General features: G+C 40.8%; 1 protein-coding gene across 3 annotated transcripts in view; it reads right to left on the bottom strand.

Moving 5' to 3' along the window:
• Nucleotides 1–13697: 13697 nt before the first annotated feature.
• LOC147176483 (tripartite motif-containing protein 44-like) overlaps nucleotides 13698–19619 on the bottom strand; it is a 48464-nt gene continuing 42542 nt past the window's right edge. For all 3 annotated transcript variants that reach the window (XM_086073933.1, XM_086073936.1, XM_086073934.1), the window contains exon 6: nucleotides 13698–14775. In XM_086073933.1, the coding sequence (XP_085930059.1) occupies nucleotides 14691–14775 (85 nt within the window). In that variant the 3' untranslated portion in view covers nucleotides 13698–14690. The remainder of the gene's footprint in view (nucleotides 14776–19619) is intronic.

Raw genomic sequence — 19619 nt, 5'->3', positions numbered from 1 at the left:
ATCTCACAACCTCTGCACTGGGAGGCGAACATGCTAACCAGTCGGCCACCGTGCTGCTGGGGTCAACCCAGTGCTTCTTTTCTTTTTATTGTTACACACAGGAACAAGAATATATTTTGCGCCACCCCTCAAACTCTCTTTCGTGACAATAAATAGTACCATTTGGCTCTAAAATTGTTAAGTACACCTTTGCAGATGAGCCAGTATGCCTCAAACAATGATAGCGCCACTGCCACCTACTGTAGTGGATGTGCAAATACACGTTTTATAGTACGGCAAAAAAAAAGAAGAGAGAGAAAGAAACAAGAAAAATCATCCAGCCTCCAAACTTGCGGCTGACTAGTCCAGCATGTGAGGGATAGGGCGGGATGTCTATTGGGGTTTGTTGTGTTTGCTGGAGACACAAGGTTAGTGGGAGGGCAAATACACTACAGCACTAATATAATTGGCTGCCAGCACACTGTGTCAATCAGAGGCGTCTGTGAATGTCGTGCTGCTGTAATGAAATGTAGTCACAGACAGATACTCCAAACAAGCAACCAAATGTTTTCTAACCCCACAACAAAATTACAAGTTCATTCTCCAATTTACACATGCATTAATTTTGCATGGTATCACAGGGGAATACAAAAAGAAATATATATAATTGAAAAAGTAGGCTACATTGATAAACCACAGATTTGCATTGTTAAAAATGTATCTAAGATTCATTTCTTTGAAGTGCATTCTGTACAACGGTGGGCTCTTTCGAAAGGCCTTCACATAACGTAGGCCAGCACTAACAAACATGGTCCTGCCAGTTTGGACTATTCATGTACCTTTTGTAACCACAAACAGTATTCATTTGGACCTGGGGTTCAATTGACCTTACCGTGGCACGCCCATCCCCGCCCACTAAATGCGACGAGCAGCGCCCTACGACATTTACTGGTCAAGATGAGCGAAAGTGCATCCACAGTAATGGCAAAGTTGTTAGATCTTCCTTGTGATTTCTCGGTCAGGTATTTTCAGGACGCCAATATTTCTCTTCGAAGTAAGCAGAAAGGGGATTAAAATTTTTGGGTGAAGAGTATCTTCACTCCCTCTCCACGCAATTATGCCCCAAAACAAAGGAAATACATATCACTTGCCTGCTGCTACATAAGTCAGATAAAGACAGAGTCGCCTCACTCACTTTGACGGATTGTCAGCAAAACTGAAGTTTAGGTAAGAATGAATTGATATTACCTCATAGTTTCAATGTTTGTTGGCATTAATAGTAAATAGTAAGTCAACAAACACGTGGAAGGTTAGCTACCCGGCACGATCGTTAGCCTTTGGCTAAAAACAACAAGAGAGATCATTGACATAGTGCAGACGTAGTAGTTCCACAAAGTTTGATCCAGCGCAGACATTTTTCGTAGTTGTTTGAGGGTTTAGGGAAGGGAATAAACCGGACAATGTCCAGCGGACACCTCCTTCCAGTCGATCGGGATAACGGTTATCTCTCTTACATAAGCCGTGACTACAGCGTTGAACCATTTTTATTGATTTTTCTTGCCATTGAATAACCACGCAATGCACCACCGGGAGATGGATTGCTTTGTTTGCCCGCAGCAAAACGCATGTGCCGACGCAGACAAGACGTTTCGCGTCTTGATTGGTTTACGGTAAAGTCAATTGTGAACCCCATCACAAAATGTTGTACCTTGGATAACAAAAATGGGCCCCACAGTACCCTATTTTCTATGTGTAAACGTAAAGCTTGAAAAACAAATTCACTTTTGTCCAAGTGTCTGCTTTTTCTTTTACCTCATTAATTGAAGTCTCTCAGGATAGGACCACTAAATTCACCAGGTTTCTGCGCTTTGCATCACCATTTTACTCTACATTTATAAATTCTGCCTTAGAGGAACATAGGATTTAATGTCTATTAAGGGGATTTACGAGTTCCTGTGGGGCTAAGCTTGGAGAAATAAGAATGCAATGGTTCTCTTTGCCTTAAGCTTTACAAGCCAACCCACACCGTACGAGCTAATCGCCCATCGCGAAACTCAAAGCTAACAACAAAGAAGGCATTTGCGCAGTTGTCACTAAGAATGCTAATGCTAAAAACAATACTAACACTAACAAGGGAATGCAATTTTTAACTAGATTTTTTAAAAATTATTTTAAAAACTGTCATGCACATGAAAAATAAATTAAATAGAAAGTGACTGGAAAGAGTGTTGACATTGACGCTCAACACAGAATATATTTTTTCTTGGCCATTCCACTCTTATATCAATGATATTTTGTTCATCATTTCACTTTCACATTTTTGCCATCACCGGTGGTGAAGGACGGTGACGGAAACAATTGTGTTTGCTGAGACAGTTCATATTTGGCGCTCCACTACACCGCAGTGTAGTATTCGTTTTCAAATGATTTTAACAGCAGTTAATTACTTGAATGCGCTTGCATGTAGGAAAGGAGAGACACTTGTCATCTGTTTATTGAACATTGGGGGGGAAGCGTAGAACACAAGAAGCATAGAGGCAGAACCTGCTGTCGTTTAAAGATCTTCCCCAGACATTCACACATAATCCCACCAGACCCTGCCTCTTAAAGGCACATCTCTGACACACGGTACAATATTTCCTCTTTGTGTTTGCATTTTTTTGTGTTAAATTTACAATCTCTTTAAAGCATGTAGTTTAAAGTGTGTGTGTGATAGGTAAAATGATTAAATAGTTTCTCTATATTGCCGGTGTTCACCTTTTACAAGTATGTACCATGATATAGTTCACAGTAGTACTGTCACGATGATCATTAAGACATGAAGTTAAGTGTGCCGCTGCTACTGTTCCTGACTTTTCCGAAGAGATCCAACACATCAAACCTCTGAAGTCAGACCTATGCCGCTCACTGTCTCTAGGGGGCATATTTGCATGACATCTGGAGCTGGGAGACATTAATGAGTGTTTTGGCACTCAGCTCTCTTAACATTCACACTTTATTTTGGCCGTTCATCTTGATAGTAACAGGAAGTGTCAAGGCCCGCATGCAATGATAAACCTCTACTTTGATAAACTCCAGCACAGTCTGTATGATTTACAGTGACAGATTATTCTATTATTATTATTAGCACAATGTTGTCTTTGAATAAATGAGCAACTGATGTCAGCATATTATCTCTCTCTTTGATTGATTTAGCATTTCCTAAGGAGCATCATCAGACTTTTGCCAGAGAACAAGATGAATGGGGGCGACAGGGTTATTTGTGACACAGCAAGCATTTAATAGTTCTACCCTAATGCATGTAGATTTGCAAATCATGCATAGTGAAAACATTTGATCGCCTTGTCTATAAATATAGAGGAGCAAACAATTAAGGGAGTTGCCCTGCTGTCATGTAAAGGTCATGGCAACGCTACCGGCTAACTCGGCAAATCACGAAGGGGCATTTTCATCATATTAATGCAGTTCGGTCTAGCAAGGCCAGCGGTGCAAGCTTGACGGAAGAGTCCATTCCTGATAAAAGTGCTAATATCAGCTCTTTTATCACACAAGGAGGCCATGTTTTAATCTACCGGCACGACCACACAGATGCATCTTTCCCCGCTCCTCAGGCCAGGTCGGAGAACACGACTGCTGCCTCACACACAAACCTGTGCGCCAAACGCAATGAACAAGCTCGGAACTGCGTACACCGCGTGAATAATAAGCTGCATCATGAGCATTTAGGGAAACGTTGAGTGCACCAGACAAGGTTGACAATGTCAACTCTGTCATTTATTTCACGGGAGGAAGGCAAAAACTTTGAATCGTCTTTTTGAGGGGGAGTCATCCACATTTGTGCCAAGCAAGATTTCATTTTAATATCAGTGTTTACACAAAGCTTGTGTTTGCTTCCAAGTCGCTTTGGGCAAAGATATTGGGAAGGGAGCCTGAGAATACTTTACTTTTCCTCCCACCTCTCTACATTGAACATTTCTCTTGGTTGTGAAGGCAATTCATCACAGATGTGACGGCGAGAGCGTATAATGTGCTTCAGCTCCCACAAGCAACAGCAGGAGGTGTTATCTAGACAGGATGTTCATTAGGATTCAGAGGCACGTTCCATTATCAGCTCCAGGAAACAAACCATTGCAGTTTCTTTCCTCTGCAGCCACACCATTGTGATTCCTCTATCTCTAATACCTTGCATGGGACCAGCTCACAACAGTCATTATAGACTGTGATCATGCATCACTCATGCACATCTTCACCCCTCTTTGTCCCACCTCTGTAATTAATACTGAGGAGGATGGTCAGACAGAAAAATACTCCACAAAGGTTAGAGAGGACGACCCCTAAGAGTCTTGGCTGACCCGAGGATGTAAGAGTGATGGAGGCTGTCGTCAGGATAAATGGGTTCTCTAGCTGCCTGAGCCCCACCCAGTCATTGTTCATAAGCCAAGCTGCTGTCTGTACCTGCCACCCCTGACTGATTCTCGCTGTCAAGTCAGTCACTCAGGGATGCTCCACAGTCTCCATCACAGAAACCCTATCAGCAAGGAATGTATGACTGACAGTTTCTCAGTGTTCAACTCACCAAATATAGACAAGGAGGGGGAAAAGCCTTTTAGGACTACAGAACACCTCCATAACTTGGATGGGAAATAGTCAATAACAGTCTTGGCTCCCCTTGCCCCAGAGGAGAAAAAAAAATGGTATGGCCGCATCGTCTTCATCATCCTCTGCCAACAAGCGAGCGGCCTGCTTATATGGGGAAGAACACAAAATAAAATAAATACATGTCATTCTTTTTTTTTCTTCATAATCAGTGCCACCATGTGTATCTCCACATACATCTGACACACAAAGTAAAGACTGAACGTCAAACACAACCTGATTCGGGATGCTTTGGTTGGTTTTACAATCAATTCAAAATTGAGACCCGTCATAATTATGCAACTATTAATTGTACAGTCAATGCTAAGTAACATGTTAACCACTGTAAGATATAATTAAATAGGACTAAAAAAACACAAACCACATCTACTTGATAACATACTGTACAGACAGCATTGAGTATATATGGAAATAGCAGTATTGCGAGTTAACTTCGTGAAACACTATTCGTAAAACATATATTTTTTAAACCCAGCAGTGGAACCTCAGAAAGTGTCTTAAATTTCAAAGACAACACGGTGTCCTTAAGCCACAAAGAGATGGAATGATACTAATAGTAAACAATGTCTTGCTAGAAAAGATGTGAAGGCTATAATGTCCTTTTGAGTAGAATTTAATACGAGGGAGGCGTCTGGAATACCAAATATAGCAACCAACGGATTCACACGGGATGCAGTACCAAAAATGGCTGAAATAACAGTTCCAAAATAACTGGTCCAGAAATCAACTAGATTGTGACCAAAAAATAAACAAAACAAAAAATATGATTAAGGTTAAAGGGAGAGCCATAACATTTGTCACATTTATCCAAAAATGAAAGTCTGTATGTAAAAAAAAAGAAGAAGAAGGTCTTAGACGAGCACAGGTGGGGGTGTGATAGATCTTAATTATTTCCCCATGTATTCTTAATATTAGTGTGTTGGTGGAGAGAAACATGAAAAACAGGCTGGATAAGGGCTCTCGAGGACCGGGCTTGGGCACCCCTGTGCTAGAGATTGTTCCCCTCTTCTGTGGATTCAGCATGAGCAATCCTTCCCATGTCTGCCCTGGAGGTAAATAAGGGAAATCAGGAAAACCTTAAGAGAAAAAAAAATCATAAACCTGAAAATAACCAAACAAATGAGTCAATGGGAGGTTATCAGCAGAAAAGACAGGCTACCAAAACCATCAAAGACACTGTATACATCAGAGGGGTGGGCACTTCCATCAACCCACTTTTCTTTATGACATAAAGCCTCACAAAAATTCTGTGTATTTGTTCGTGGCTTGGTCATCGTGCACTCGCACTTGTACATATAGATTTTTCAATTGTTTTATACCCCTGTCATGCCACATTGAACATAGCGGGTCTGAAACCGATGTAGGAAATAATTGGTGGTTGTGTACTTAAGGGGGATGCCTCCTTGGGAATGGCTTCTTTCCGGTTTCCATTGTGGTGCTGCCTTTAACATCAATGCGGCTCTTCGGGCTTGACTATCTCATCATCGTCTCGAGGGCTATGGATTCACCCCCGTCCTGTTGCGGCCAATGAGGCTCCCGTAGAGGACTAATAACTTAGACTGTGGTGTAGAAAAGCTTAATATTGCCAAATGACTGAAAACCACCGTGTCATGCCGACTTCAACCTCTGAAAATGTAAAAACGACTACTATTTTGGATTTTATGGACGTGGAGCCTTCTTCAAGTACTGTGTGCTGCTTATCAGAAACCAATAATCTAAGCAAATACTAATCGGCACATGCAACAAAACACAGTGCAGCTCTGCTCACCTTTTGATTTTTTGCCAGTGAAGTCTGGCCATTGCTTGAAAGTGGCTCTGTATCTTCAGCCAGCCTTTGCTATACCAAGTCATGGGCAGGTAAACTCAATGTTCAATGTTACTTAACAGTAAGGAAGCAATGTAGAATAGCTCGAACACACCTCTTGCTGTTCAAATTCAATAAGGAAACGGTGAATAATTCTGCGAGAACAGAATTAATTGCAGTGTCCATTCGTTTGTTTGTTTCCCCCCCATCATTGCCGCTTATTAGTTTCGTCCCGCCCTAAACAACGCCTGATTGGTCCAACCTAAAAAAAGGTTGGCTGCAAACGTATCAGCGGGAGCGGTACAAGATGTATTCTCCGGAGTTTGTGAACTCACAAATACAGCGAGAATTCATCTTGCTGGCAAGGTTACGGCTGAAGGACGGAGGATGTTAACAGGGAAGCATAATATATGTATTGGCGACAAAATTGAAATTATTGAAAGCCCATATGATGAGATGTGGGATGATGATAAACGTTGGTCGCGTTATGAATAAGCGTACAATTATGTACACGACCGTCAACTGCTAAAGGGCGAAGGCAAAACAAAAAAATGGCATTACAAAAACATAAATGCGTCATGTGGCGCAGTGCCATACTTTAGATCAAAACACTAGTGATGGCAAAATGAAGCTTCATGAAGCACTTGTGATATTTTTTGACTCCCCTAGATGGTGCTCTTGGTTTAAATATGAAGGCTAGTGCAAAGGAAATTGATTACATTTCCACTGCATCTTTCAACCAAGAGTGCCATCTAGAGGAGTCAAAAAATATCACAAGTGCTTCATGAAGCTTCATTTTGCCATCACTACAAAACACAGATCCAGAATGTAATATTTGTTCGGATAAGATGAACAACATGTGGACACAACACAAGTATAAAGTAGTCACAAAAAATAGATTTTGTCTCATTTATAGGAATCCATAACACAATTCTGATACTCGTTTCCTTTTGATCCTCCGTTTGTAACGCTGGACGACTTTTTCTTTAGCCTTCAGGTTTAGCGATCCAGGATAGCCCATTTCAAGGCGAGGAACAAGTCAGGGTGGCTGTCGATCGTGCTTTGAAACACCTGAATAAAAAAACAATATGATCCAGCAGATTTCATACTGCACAAACTCAATTTGTTATTATTATTTTTAAATCCTCTCCAAATAACAAATATATAGTCACAAGTACTTGCCGGTAATAAAGTGTGAGCCTCACAAACCCTGTCAGCATCAGCCGAAATCCAGGCTTTGAGCGTACAGCTTTGCCCTCCCGATCGCTCGCAGCCATTTCTTTCTTTTTTTTGGGCCCCTTTCGGTGGGAATGCGATCAAACTTTCTATCAGGCCCCCAACAATTGATGGCACAACAAGCATGAACCATCTGCCTCTCTTAATCCTCCTCCAAATGTGCAAAACCATCAAACGACATGTAAAGCGCGCTGTTTTTTGCAACCCAGCTCCTGTGATGCGAGGCGCGAAACATAAACAATGATTTCCCACAGGATCCTCCCATTGACATTTCTCCCATCAAGGAAAATACACCAAAGTGACCTAGACCAGATTTGAAAAAAAAAATGACATTCATGTTGTTCGGAAAACTGCATGTCTCACATTTGATTGGAGGGCAGCTCACCATTCAACATTAAGATTCAAATATTGAGCAGTGTAAATACCATGTAGCAACTGTAGGGAATGTGAAAATCCATAGCACTCTCTCTTGGGTGATGGCTAGTTTGCCTTGTTCACGCATGTTTGCATGTTAGAGAACATGTGTGTTGGTGTGTGTGTTTGTGAAGGGGGGCTTAGGGGAGACGAATAAGAAAGTGCATTTATTGTGAGACAAGCAATTCAATCTCTTGAATGAAACAAGAACATGCAATCTAAGCAAGGGCGGAGGTGCGGGTCTCTGCAAATGTATGTTATTTTTCACAGGCTAATGCACAGCTACACAAACACCAAAGAAGCTTGCAACGCACATGTGAATCCTTTGTGTTAGTTGAGAAAAATCTCCCATTTCTGTCAGTTTTTATATGCTAGTAACAAACAGCATCATTACTGCACATCACAGTGGGCTGGCGGGGGGCTTTCCATCAATGCAAACTCGTAGTGTTCAAATGTATTTTTAAACAGAACAATCAAAGCGACAGCATTACTAGTAAGCCTGTCACGTAGCTAATTGAATCCCGCAATCCATGAACCAATTAATTTGTGTCAATACAACCCCCGCCCCAGCAGGATGCAGAAGTCCTAGGGTTGTTTTTATTTGTGTATACGTGTGTGTCCGTCCATGCCTGTGTGAATTGAACCTGGATAAGCAGGTGCAATTGGGTGTGGAAAAAAAAGGAAACCCTGTGGTCTGCCAGGTTAAACGAGATCAGACATCTTCTCCTCTCCATTTCCTCCCTAGACAAGAGGCAGATTGCTGTCTCCCCTCCCCCTCCTCAGGTTTGTCGTTGGTTTGATGGCGGCGGACTGTGAACTATGAGTGACTCGCTCTCTCTCCTTACATGAACCAAATCATTTCATCCACAGCCGTGCTGAAAATCATAGACTGTGGGGAATAGCAACACTGACTTAATTAAATTAAAAAGGGGCCATGCTTAATGACAGGCCTGTTATGACATTTCAAGGTTACGAACGGTGTAGGAACGTCGGCCTGTAACACAAGGCATGCTCGGTTTCTGTCTTTCTTAATGTGTTTGTGTTTGTTTGCTTTTGATGGCCTAAATGTGTTTTTCACACAAATAGCGACTTCACGACTGCATTCGATTTCAATGGATTCGTACATCAGGATGTCATCTACAGCAGTGGTCCTCAACCCTGGTCCTCGGGGACCGGTATCCAACCTGTTTTCCATGTCTCCCACAGCCAACACAGGTGATTCATATCATCAGCTAATTAGCAAGCTCTGGAGAAGCCTGATAACGATTCCCACCTGTGTTGGCTGTAGGAGACATGGAAAACAGGCTGGATACCGGTCCCCGAGGACCAGGGTTGAGGACCACTGATCTACAGGACGCAATTAAAAAGAAAAGAAAATTCCAACATTGATTCTTAAATGTTTCAATTACTAATAAAATATTTTTCTTCCATCACTCTTGGTTTTAATAGATTGTTAAAAAGTTCCCGTTTTTTTGTGTGTGTGTCACCCTGTATAAGTGATAACTATACAGCAGGTTGACTTTGGGTTATGTAGCAGCCATTAGAACAGAAATCTGTTGCGATCCTGCGGGTTTCTTCTTTCAGGGTTTAGTTGGTCTAGAAAAGGAACAGTGCACTCCAAAGTTGAATGTCCCTTTGGAAGGCAGGACAAATCGCAGTCAAACGTCAAACAAAAGTAGGAGTTCAATCAATCATCTTGCGCCGTAGCGAGAGCACATGAGATGTCAACTCACTAAGACACGTGCACTACTTAGCAATACCTATAAGACACCTTCACATGTTTAGTAAATGTCTCTTTACAGGCGTACAACACAAATGTTTTACTGTCAAGTAGAAAAGCGCATGGAGAGTGCTTACTTGAAATCAACAACATGAAAGTCAGCCAGCAAATTTCACACATTAACTTTGGGGATGGCTTTTGTTTGGATTTGATTTTAACGGTACTGTCATAATTCGAGTTTTTGTCTTGACTATATTTAGTTGTGTTTCATCTTATGTCTTGTTTTTTTGTGGTTTGTTTCATGTCTGTTTTTGTCAAGCAGCCCCTTACGTCATTGTTGAAACATTGCTTCTGTTTGTAGTTCCTGTCAGTTTTCATGTTGCCATGTCCCAGTGAGTTTAGTGTGTTTGTTTGCTACTTTGACTTGGGTTTGTTTGGACTTTCTTTACTTTAGTTTTTGATCATCCCAAAGTGCCTTTTTCCTTTGTCATGGTTTTTCCTGTGTACAAAATTCAGAGGTGGCCAACTCCAGACTGAGCCAATGATATTGCTCAACACCGAGCTCCAGCTGTGTTGATTGAGCTAGTCAGCAACACATTTTAACTGCAGTTGCAGTGTTGCGCCATTATGGAGGTGCTATGTTCACAGCAGTTCACCGCAAAGACCTGAAGCAACAACCGGAGAAGAAACAACTTTATTTTTATTTTTTTACTTTAATGTACCGAAGAAGAAACTGATCATGGAGCAACCGTTGCACACGCCCATTTCCTGGTTGTGAGGTGGCACGCTCCAGCCATCGCCAAACTCATAAAAAAAAAACCAGTATATACAATGAACATAATAGTGTTTTACAACAACGCTGAACTATATTTACAGTTACAATTTAATATGTACTAGTGCAGAGGTGGACATCGAGAGCCGGAGTCCTGCAGGTTTTGCATGTTGCCCTTCTCCAACACAGCTGATATATGATCAGCTCATCAGCAAGCTCTGCAGAAGGCTGATAACGAACCTGTTGATTGTAATCAGCTTGTGTTGGAAGTGAGACACCTCCAACACCTGCAGGACTCTGGCCCTCGAGGACCGAGATTGCCCACCTCTGTACTCGTGGATTAATTTGTAATGATTGTAGTAAAAAAAAAAAAAAAAAAGGCAAAAATTAATGACTTCAATTCAAATTGAAAAGATTTCCAACGGAAAAGTCTACCATTTTGTTTAAAATAACACTAAATGCTTTTTGAACCTCCAATTTATATTTTCATAATTCTGCTGATGAAACATTGACTTACAGCTATATTAATGAAACTTTTTTTTACTGGCACTAAACAACTTGGAGGTGAATGGTGTGAACTCTGTCACGCACACAAAAAAAAACTACAAACGTGCAGACTGCTTTACGGCCTACGTCCTTTCCTCAGTCGTTCCAGACGGAAGTCGAGTCAAATATCTATGCGCGATGACTGTTATCATGGAGAAGCTTCAAAAACCCTAAGAAAGGAAGATTTTTGTCCGAGGCGACAATAATAATTATAAAAAGCATTCCATGAAAAAAGAACAGTACAGGATTTCACTGGCTGGCGTGCGGTGAAAGACTTTGCGGGGACTGGGCTCTTTTTAGTAGTTAGCTTTCCATGCTCAAATCTAAATGATTATGCTAATGTTAGCTATTGGAAGATTGTGTGTTAGCAATAAATAGCATATGCGCTCCTCCTCATGGGAAATGTGGTTTTCATCGAAGGGAAAAACAATACCGCTTTTGTCCATATGGTTCCGCCATAATCAAAGAAAACTAAATCCTGCTAAGCAGTGTTTTAAAGTAACACTAAGGAACTTTCAGTTTTCGTTGATTATGGCGGTGCCATTTGGACAAAAGCGGTATTGTTAGGTCTGAAGGAAGGCAACATTTCCTATGAGGACTGTCATGGTTTTGGTTAGTTTTTTTTATTTTACTTTTGCCATGGTTCAGGTTTAGTTTGGGTTCCGTTTGATTTTGTTATGTTTCTTTAAGTTTCTGTCATGAGCTGTTGTGTTCTGTTTTTCCTTGTGTGTCTCCCTTGGTCTTGTTAAGTGTAATCCTGCCCTTCCTCGTGCCCTCAGCCACTCGTGTCGTGTCTCGTTTTGACATTAGTGTGTGTATTTAGTCTCTTGTCTCCCCTTTGTCTGCGTCGATCCATTATTGTTTCTGCCCGTCATGCTGCCGTGTTTTTGCCCTGTAGTTCCCCCACGTTTTGCTTTGCTAGCCTTTTTTGGATGTTGTTGTTTTTGTTTGCCAGCCAGAACCTGAGATTTGAATCCAACTTCATAACAAAAACAAGTTGTAGCCACTCACTCATTGGAAGCTCATCTGCGCGCCGCGCGCAGCAAAGTCATTTACGACGCTCCTATAGGTCCAAAGTAGTAGGCCTATTTGACAGAAAAATCTGTTTCCTTCTTTATTGTATCTCGGGAATGGTCCAGTGGGCCTGAGCCAATTGCTATGTTATACAGTTGCCTATAGCTTTTTGCATTGGCGTCAAATTCATCCCGAGGCAAGCGTAGGCGGCGGGGACACGGGCAAGCCGCTTTTTCGACCGCCGGGAGAAGCGGGACGTGGATGGAGGGTCAAGGTCGCTTCTGCGATGGAGCTATAGCTGCGGGCGGCTCGACTCCGGGAGCGGGACACTAGATGTTGCCTCATGGCCTGCACTGAAACAACATCTATCACATCATGTTTTTTTTTTGTCTTTTCTTTTTTGCGCGCCACTTTTTTTTTTTGTTTGTTTGCAAAGCATAATGACGATGGTGGCACGCAAACACTAGCTACCACTTTTTTTCATCACGTCATCCAGACTCATTGTGACTGACAGATGCCGAAGTCAGGTGATCAAATGATCATTTCTACCTCCCACACACAGCGTGACTGACCCGCTGACATCTTATTTACAAAATGACTCTGGCCGTTTCCCCCATTTTTGTTGTGCTTGTAGCTAGGGCGTCTCGGGGAACTAACTTGGTTTCAAAATAACCCGAGATTCTTCACCTCTAATTCACAAAGGATTCATATAAATGCACATAGCAACCAATAAAAGTCGAATGTACACCATAATTTAACCCTACAACATCACATGGTCGAGCAAAAGACGCCAGACAAACCAGTTAGGCACCAGAGCTCTGTACCTATCCCTAATTGTACATCCTATTGTACTCGTTAAGGCCATAAACTTATTTGAGGCTGAATGAAGAGCGCCTCTGCTGATTGCAGTCATGCATTGTTCAATTCGGCATGATAAATCAACAATCACTTCAACACAATTGCCACAACTCCCATCAATCATTGAATCAAATAAATTGTTGCAATGGCCATACATAATAACGACTGATTACTCACACGATGGGTGATAAAATCAACTTAAAGGAAGCTAATCATAGTTTTCTAACACTTAATGGCATAATAACCTTTTCCTGATTTTTGTACCTCAATGCAGACTGACATGCATTGTGATATCAGTGAGTGATAGTGACATGAATGCTGAGTAAGCATTCTTGTGCCGGTGAAGGATTTCAGGTACGATTGTGAATCAGAGTCGATGAAACGAGCCAGAACTCCTTGGTTTCGACTCATTTGCCTTCGTAGACATAAGGTGTCAGGATTTAAATGCATCTGTAGTGAGGCAGATCATCTAGAGCGCTTTCAGACTCCATCACCACCACCCTTTGTTCCAGCACATCCTATTCCCACTCCTATTTTGAAACTTTGTTGCTTTGAATTTTGATCAAGTCAAACTAGAATCCGTTTTCTTGTCCCCAACCATCCCCACCTGCTTACAAAGTTTTCAAATATTACAGTCTTGTTTGCCTTTTCTGGTAACAAATGACTTTGTAAAAAAAAAGAAAATACAGATAACATCCTTTACATCAGGATAAGTGTTTATTTATGGATTCAAGTCTAAATTAGACAAATACAAACAACAAAATGGGACCATAAATTAAGACCCTATCATTTATTTATTTTAATAATGTTGCTGCATCTTGAGTGCAGCGCTCCGGGAGTGTTGTCATGTTGTCACATATGACCCACATAGAATTTATGACATGAAAAACAATCACATTAAATATCTGCTGTGGTGCATCGTGAATGAAAGCCGTGCTTGAACGGGTCAAGGTGGAGAGTGCGTAAATTTACCATGATGGCAATTTGTCACAGGCTGTGCATGATTCGTTAAATGAATACAAACAGTGAGCTCTTTAAAAAATAAAAATAAATTACAGTTTGATCTTCACCCAACACAAACTCATAAACATCCCTAAATCAATAGGTGTCAAAATGCTCCAGTCGTTGATCCTACAAGCGTTTGTATATAAATCTAAGAGAGTCAGTGATTGGTCCGGCAAAGGGGTATGGGGGGATTAAAATATTCAAGCACCAGGATGACAGGACGGAAAAAGGCAAGAGTATAAAAAGAAGCTAGATGTCCTTTTTTAAAAAATTTTTTATCACACCCAAATACGAAATAGCTCTCCCGTCCGTCCCTTAAAACTAAAAAGCTGTTAGTAAAATCCCAGTATTAAAGAAATGTCCAATTTCTGACATTTGCTGTGCTTAACATACCCAATCTCCCTCTCCGAGTCCGCAGGCACACTAGCGAGCCCTCCATCCAACTGGCAGTGGAAATTGGGCCAGATTGTATTTGATCACAGAGAGCTGCAGTGTTTCCATTAAGCCAAGTTAATGGTTGAGAAAAATTCTAATTTTTGTGAGAGAGGAATGATGATACAAGCCCCTTGAGCGGTCACAAGTGACTTCAAGGTCACTCCAGTGTCATTTGAAGAGAAGGCAGACTGAAGAGCACAACGAGGCTAAAAACGTGTTGAAGCCCAAGTGAATCAACAGTAAGGCTACTTTTATGGGGCGTGGTCCATGGAAGGTCTGGAATTACTCTCTTCAAAGTCATGTGGGTCCACCGGGGCTGCCCTTGGCACTGGTAGCCTGAAATCAGCACAAAAAGAATAAATCACAACACTTATTATACAAATATATATATTTTAATACAACACACACACGCGCACACATTATGAAAAATAATAAACCCTTGTGAGATGTAATCAGCTTCAATCAATCAACACTTCAAGCAGAAAATCATCCATTGGGTCGTTTTTCTATCAGCAGCTTTGCGGTGATGGAGACAAAGTGAACGCTAAATTGCTTGGACCTGTAGCAATCTGGGGCTGGCTGATAGATTCAATCTCACTGGAGACAGTCCACACTCATCATAAAGTGCTCTAATTGCACATTGCTGAATCATTGGTGAAGCGTACGAGTTTCTGTGGAGTGGAAACTTCCTACGTTTCAATTTGGTCAATTTCTAGATAGATAGATCAGATAGATAGATAGATAGATGGATAGATGGATGGATGGATAGATGACTCACTGAAAAGAGTATTTGCATAATTATGTGACAAACATGGCAATCGCATGATGGAAGAAAAACATAATGATTATGGGTGTTAGTGTGACAGAAAACGGAATTTTAAAATAACTTGTTTAACAAGCGTTACACTTAAAGGATTACCTGCAGATATATGCATTAAAGGGATACTTGACTGATTGAGCCATTTTCATCAGTAAAAAGTTATTTTGTCTATGATTAATGTGATAACGTCATTATTTTTCATGTACAATTAATAACTTTAAAAAAATATTTTTCCACTTGCTGTCGACTGAAGACGACATCACCTGTACTGAGGAAGTAGGTAACAACCAATCATGGCTCAGTTTACTGACCAAACCCAGAAAACAGGTGAGCTATGATTGGTCGTTACTTACTACCTCAGCACAGTTGATGTCATCTTCAGTCGACAGCAAGTGGAAAAACTTTTTGTACATGAAAAATAATGAAATTATTAAATAAATTATTTTCACTGCTGAAATTAGCTCCATGAGTCAAGTATCCCTTTAACAACACAGCAATGCAAAGTGAGTGTAATATTTGATTAAAGCAAAGCCATCATCAGCATATTTCACTAACTTATGCCCACGTCGTTGCTTTGAGCTAAATTCTTATTCCCCTTAGCGTGCTAACATGCAGTCATTTCTGACCGGATGAAAAATGTATGAACGTGATGATCAAATGGTAAATGTGACGACAAGAGCTTCTCCTCCTTAACTGTGACCACATTACATCATAGACCCGTTCACACGCACGCACACACATCCAGAGCAAGACCAGTGATGACAGAGGAGGCTCATCAGGAGCCATTAGGAGCTCCTCATCATGTTTAAGGTTGCTGTGTGTGCAGAGGAGCCGTGGAATGAAATAGGGCCACTTTACTTGAGTTGTGCAAACCCAAGACCTTATAAGTATGCCGTCTCACTAATATATGTGACCTTGTAATACATAATTTGGCTGACAAGTCTGAAATCTCTGTATTGACTCTTAGATATGTTGAGTCTCTAGACTATAAACTGTGAAATGTCTCATACTTGATAATTGGATGCACTTAAGATGAGATGATTCTTTTTTTTTTTTTTATATTGCCCAGCCTTTAATGTTGTTAACTGAAAGCGTGCAGATGCAAACGTTTATGACTAGCAGAACTGGCAGAGATTAATGCTACGATTGCCAAAAATCCGTTCATGAGCACATCTTTAATTTTGTAAGCCATTGTGCGAGAAATTAATACGTTTTTGAGGAATGGTTTCTTTTCAAGCAACAAATTGATGGAGTCTACACAAACCTGCTGCTTTTGTGTTGTGTGGCCACACAATTGCGTTATCTGACCTCACCTCCTATTCTCTCCAACAAGGACATATTTCCATCACTCACAGCCGCTGTCATCATGAAGCAGCTCAACACTGTTCTACCTCCACCGCATCATTATTATTTTTTTAAACCCATGCAGGGAGCAGCGGGAGCTTTGAGGCAAAGGGAAAAGAAACATCTCTGATAGAAGCCAATGATCATTTTGAGCATTGCTCCCTGGATATTTTTTGTTCGTAGAAACAAAGAGCTGATTTCTCTCCCTTCCTGCACTTCCAGGGGAGATAGCACTCAAACTCACCACAGGGCATCTCATAAGCCAGAAGTATATTTCTCCAAAATGCTTGTGTAATACTCTTGTATTTTAAAAACACTGCAGTATGCACAAAGCCCACAAGCACAGGCACCTTGGCAATGCTACAAGCAAGACAGTTAACAGAACTGATGACATAGTGAATACACCCACATACAGCAGTTGCTGTAGTTTCTCCCATCTCACTTCAGTGTACATCCAATGGATTAATTATTCAATAGTGCTGTTCCCATTCAAAATTCATCCATGTGTACCTTTCATCGACCACAGTAATTTTTTACTGAGGATTCAAATTGGCTCCAGCATCACACAGGCTTCTCAGTCTTTATTGATGGCAGCACACAAAAAAGTGTCCAGTGGAACAAGGTTATTTTAGTTAATGAAAACTAACGAAATAACTAAAACTAAAGTCAAAAAACATTTTCGTTAACACAATATATATTTTTTTTTAAACGAAAATTCACAGAAACTATATTTTAGGTTTACAAGAGTAAAACTAACTATAATTATAGCAAAAATGTCCTTGGCTTTAGTCTTTGTGGTTAATTTTAAATGTGATTTTAAGTATATTTATTTCGATATTAACGGGAATAAGGACGTTTGAAAGTGTGTCACACAGAAAAGATTTCATCTAACAGCAGCCAATAGAAAAGCACCTTCAGATGACGTCGCTCCGAGGCGACATTTTTGTGTGCTTGACTTTTGGCTTCAAGGGCTCGACTCGCCTGCTTTTTCATTTAACTCAGCCGAAATGCAACGCTAGGTAAGAAATTCGTTACTTTTTTTAATTTTACGGTGGTGTTTATTAAATATGGCACACAATACACATTTTTTAAACAAAAACTAATAGTGAAACTAACTAAAACTAAGCACTTTTTAAATAACTGAAACTAATACAAAGCCGCCATTAAAACCAATTAAAACCAAGTTAAAAAAAACAACCTCAAAACAAAATAAAAAGTAACAAAGATAAAAATTCCAAAACTATAATAACCCTGCAGTGGAGTCTTGTCCTGTCAGAGACGGCATCCAGGGTAAAATGCTGGCACATATTTTATATGTTTACACACAAATACCAGAGGTCAATGAGTTTTCCATCATTCATAAATTGTTAACATTTTTTTCAAACCAAACCAAACTGTATGATTCTATCCGTCATCGTCAATTATTTCAAACCGAACCAATCTGTGATCGTCAATGCATCAATCCGTCAAAACTATTTTAACCGAGCTTCCGTCATGGATTAATTACAGCCGCTATTTTAGGACAGTAAATTTCATAGGCACAGTCCATCAACGGGGTGCTTCGCTGGAGCACCTCGTCCACACGAGCACTCATATTTAAAAAAAATCACAGCTGGACACAGGAGAAGGAATAATGCAGCTTTAATGATAGCTCAAAGTTCAATTTACAAAGCTTCAACACTCAGTCAGTCTGCTTTACATTGCTGTTACTATTCTTTTCCTCACTAATGTTGCCGCACATACCGTATATCGCATATACCGCAAACGTAATGTGTACACGGTCATTGCTGCACGGCCAACAGACTCAATATTTCCCTTTTATAGCACCCTTAGCTGTTCAATAATCTGACTGGCGCACAAAGGACCCTTTGCTGTCTAACAACTTGCCTGATGTTAAATAAACTATAATGAGTACTAAACTAATGCTAGCATAAACGTAACAGTTACGACAAATGTACAACAGGAGGAAAACATTATTATCGTGCCCCAAGCTCTACAACACGGCCAGCTATCAGTAGTGAAACAGAGCCATAAGAGAGAAGGCTTGGAGAATGGTGTGTGAGGAAGTTAGCATAACTGGTAAGTGTATTTTTACTTGTTTACTGAAGGAGAAAAATAATGTCTGGCCCGCAGTCCGAGCAAAGAAGTGAAAGTGTTCTGCAGTGAGAAATGGGCATCCTTCAGTGCTTCAGTCATTCGTCAGCGAAATGGGCATTCCATCTTAGTAGGCTACTGACTTGGTTATTGATGATTACATTGACAGACGAAAACCCACTTTCGACAATGCTTAGTTCGTCAATTGCTCTAATCAACCATTAATCATCAACAAATAGGCATCCATCATTGACGAATGAAGAACCTTCTGTCAATATTGACAAAATGCCCACCTCTGCCAAATACATATATGATGGTATAAAAGCATGGCCTCTGCCAAATTGAGTTGTTATATAAAGCCAGTCTTTAGTAAGACTGAGGTCACAGATGTAATAACTTATTTATTCCACCCACAGGGAAAAGGGGCCTTGAGAGAAACAGGGTGGGTGACAGGAAAGGAACAGAGAGAAGCCATGACATGCAACAAAATGTCAGCAAGCACTTGATACATTGGAGTGCAAAGTCAAAGCCCTTGCTTTGCTCTCCTTTTCCTCTCATTCATTTATCTTCCAAGCCCGACAATAAAAGATCATTTGGCTGTGTGGGTGTGTGTCCGTGCAAATGGGTGTGTCATTCCTGACACCTGGGTTCTCTGCTCCCATGACTTATTCATAAGCATTAATGCAGTCAATGTATTATTGATCAGGACCGATCATTGCCTCTTCCCCTTGGTGTGACCGTGGCCTGAGGATGGGGTGAGATTAGGTAAGGAGATCTGACACACTGGCCATGGAAAAGCATAAGTACATCACTGTCAAAACAGCAAAGGCAAACCATGGCAGATTAATTTGGCTGGATGCATTTTATGTTTTCACATTTCCGCAGGGCTGTGTGGACAAGGATTGTTATTACTTTTGCTGTA

The sequence above is a fragment of the Leptonotus elevatus genome, chromosome 4 (assembly GCF_054856555.1).
Source record: "Leptonotus elevatus isolate MCC_2025b chromosome 4, RoL_Lele_1.0, whole genome shotgun sequence".
In the NCBI taxonomy this organism is placed as follows: domain Eukaryota; kingdom Metazoa; phylum Chordata; class Actinopteri; order Syngnathiformes; family Syngnathidae; genus Leptonotus; species Leptonotus elevatus.
The sequence above is the reverse complement of the archived record's forward strand: the minus strand, read 5'-3'. Positions and strand labels throughout refer to the sequence as shown.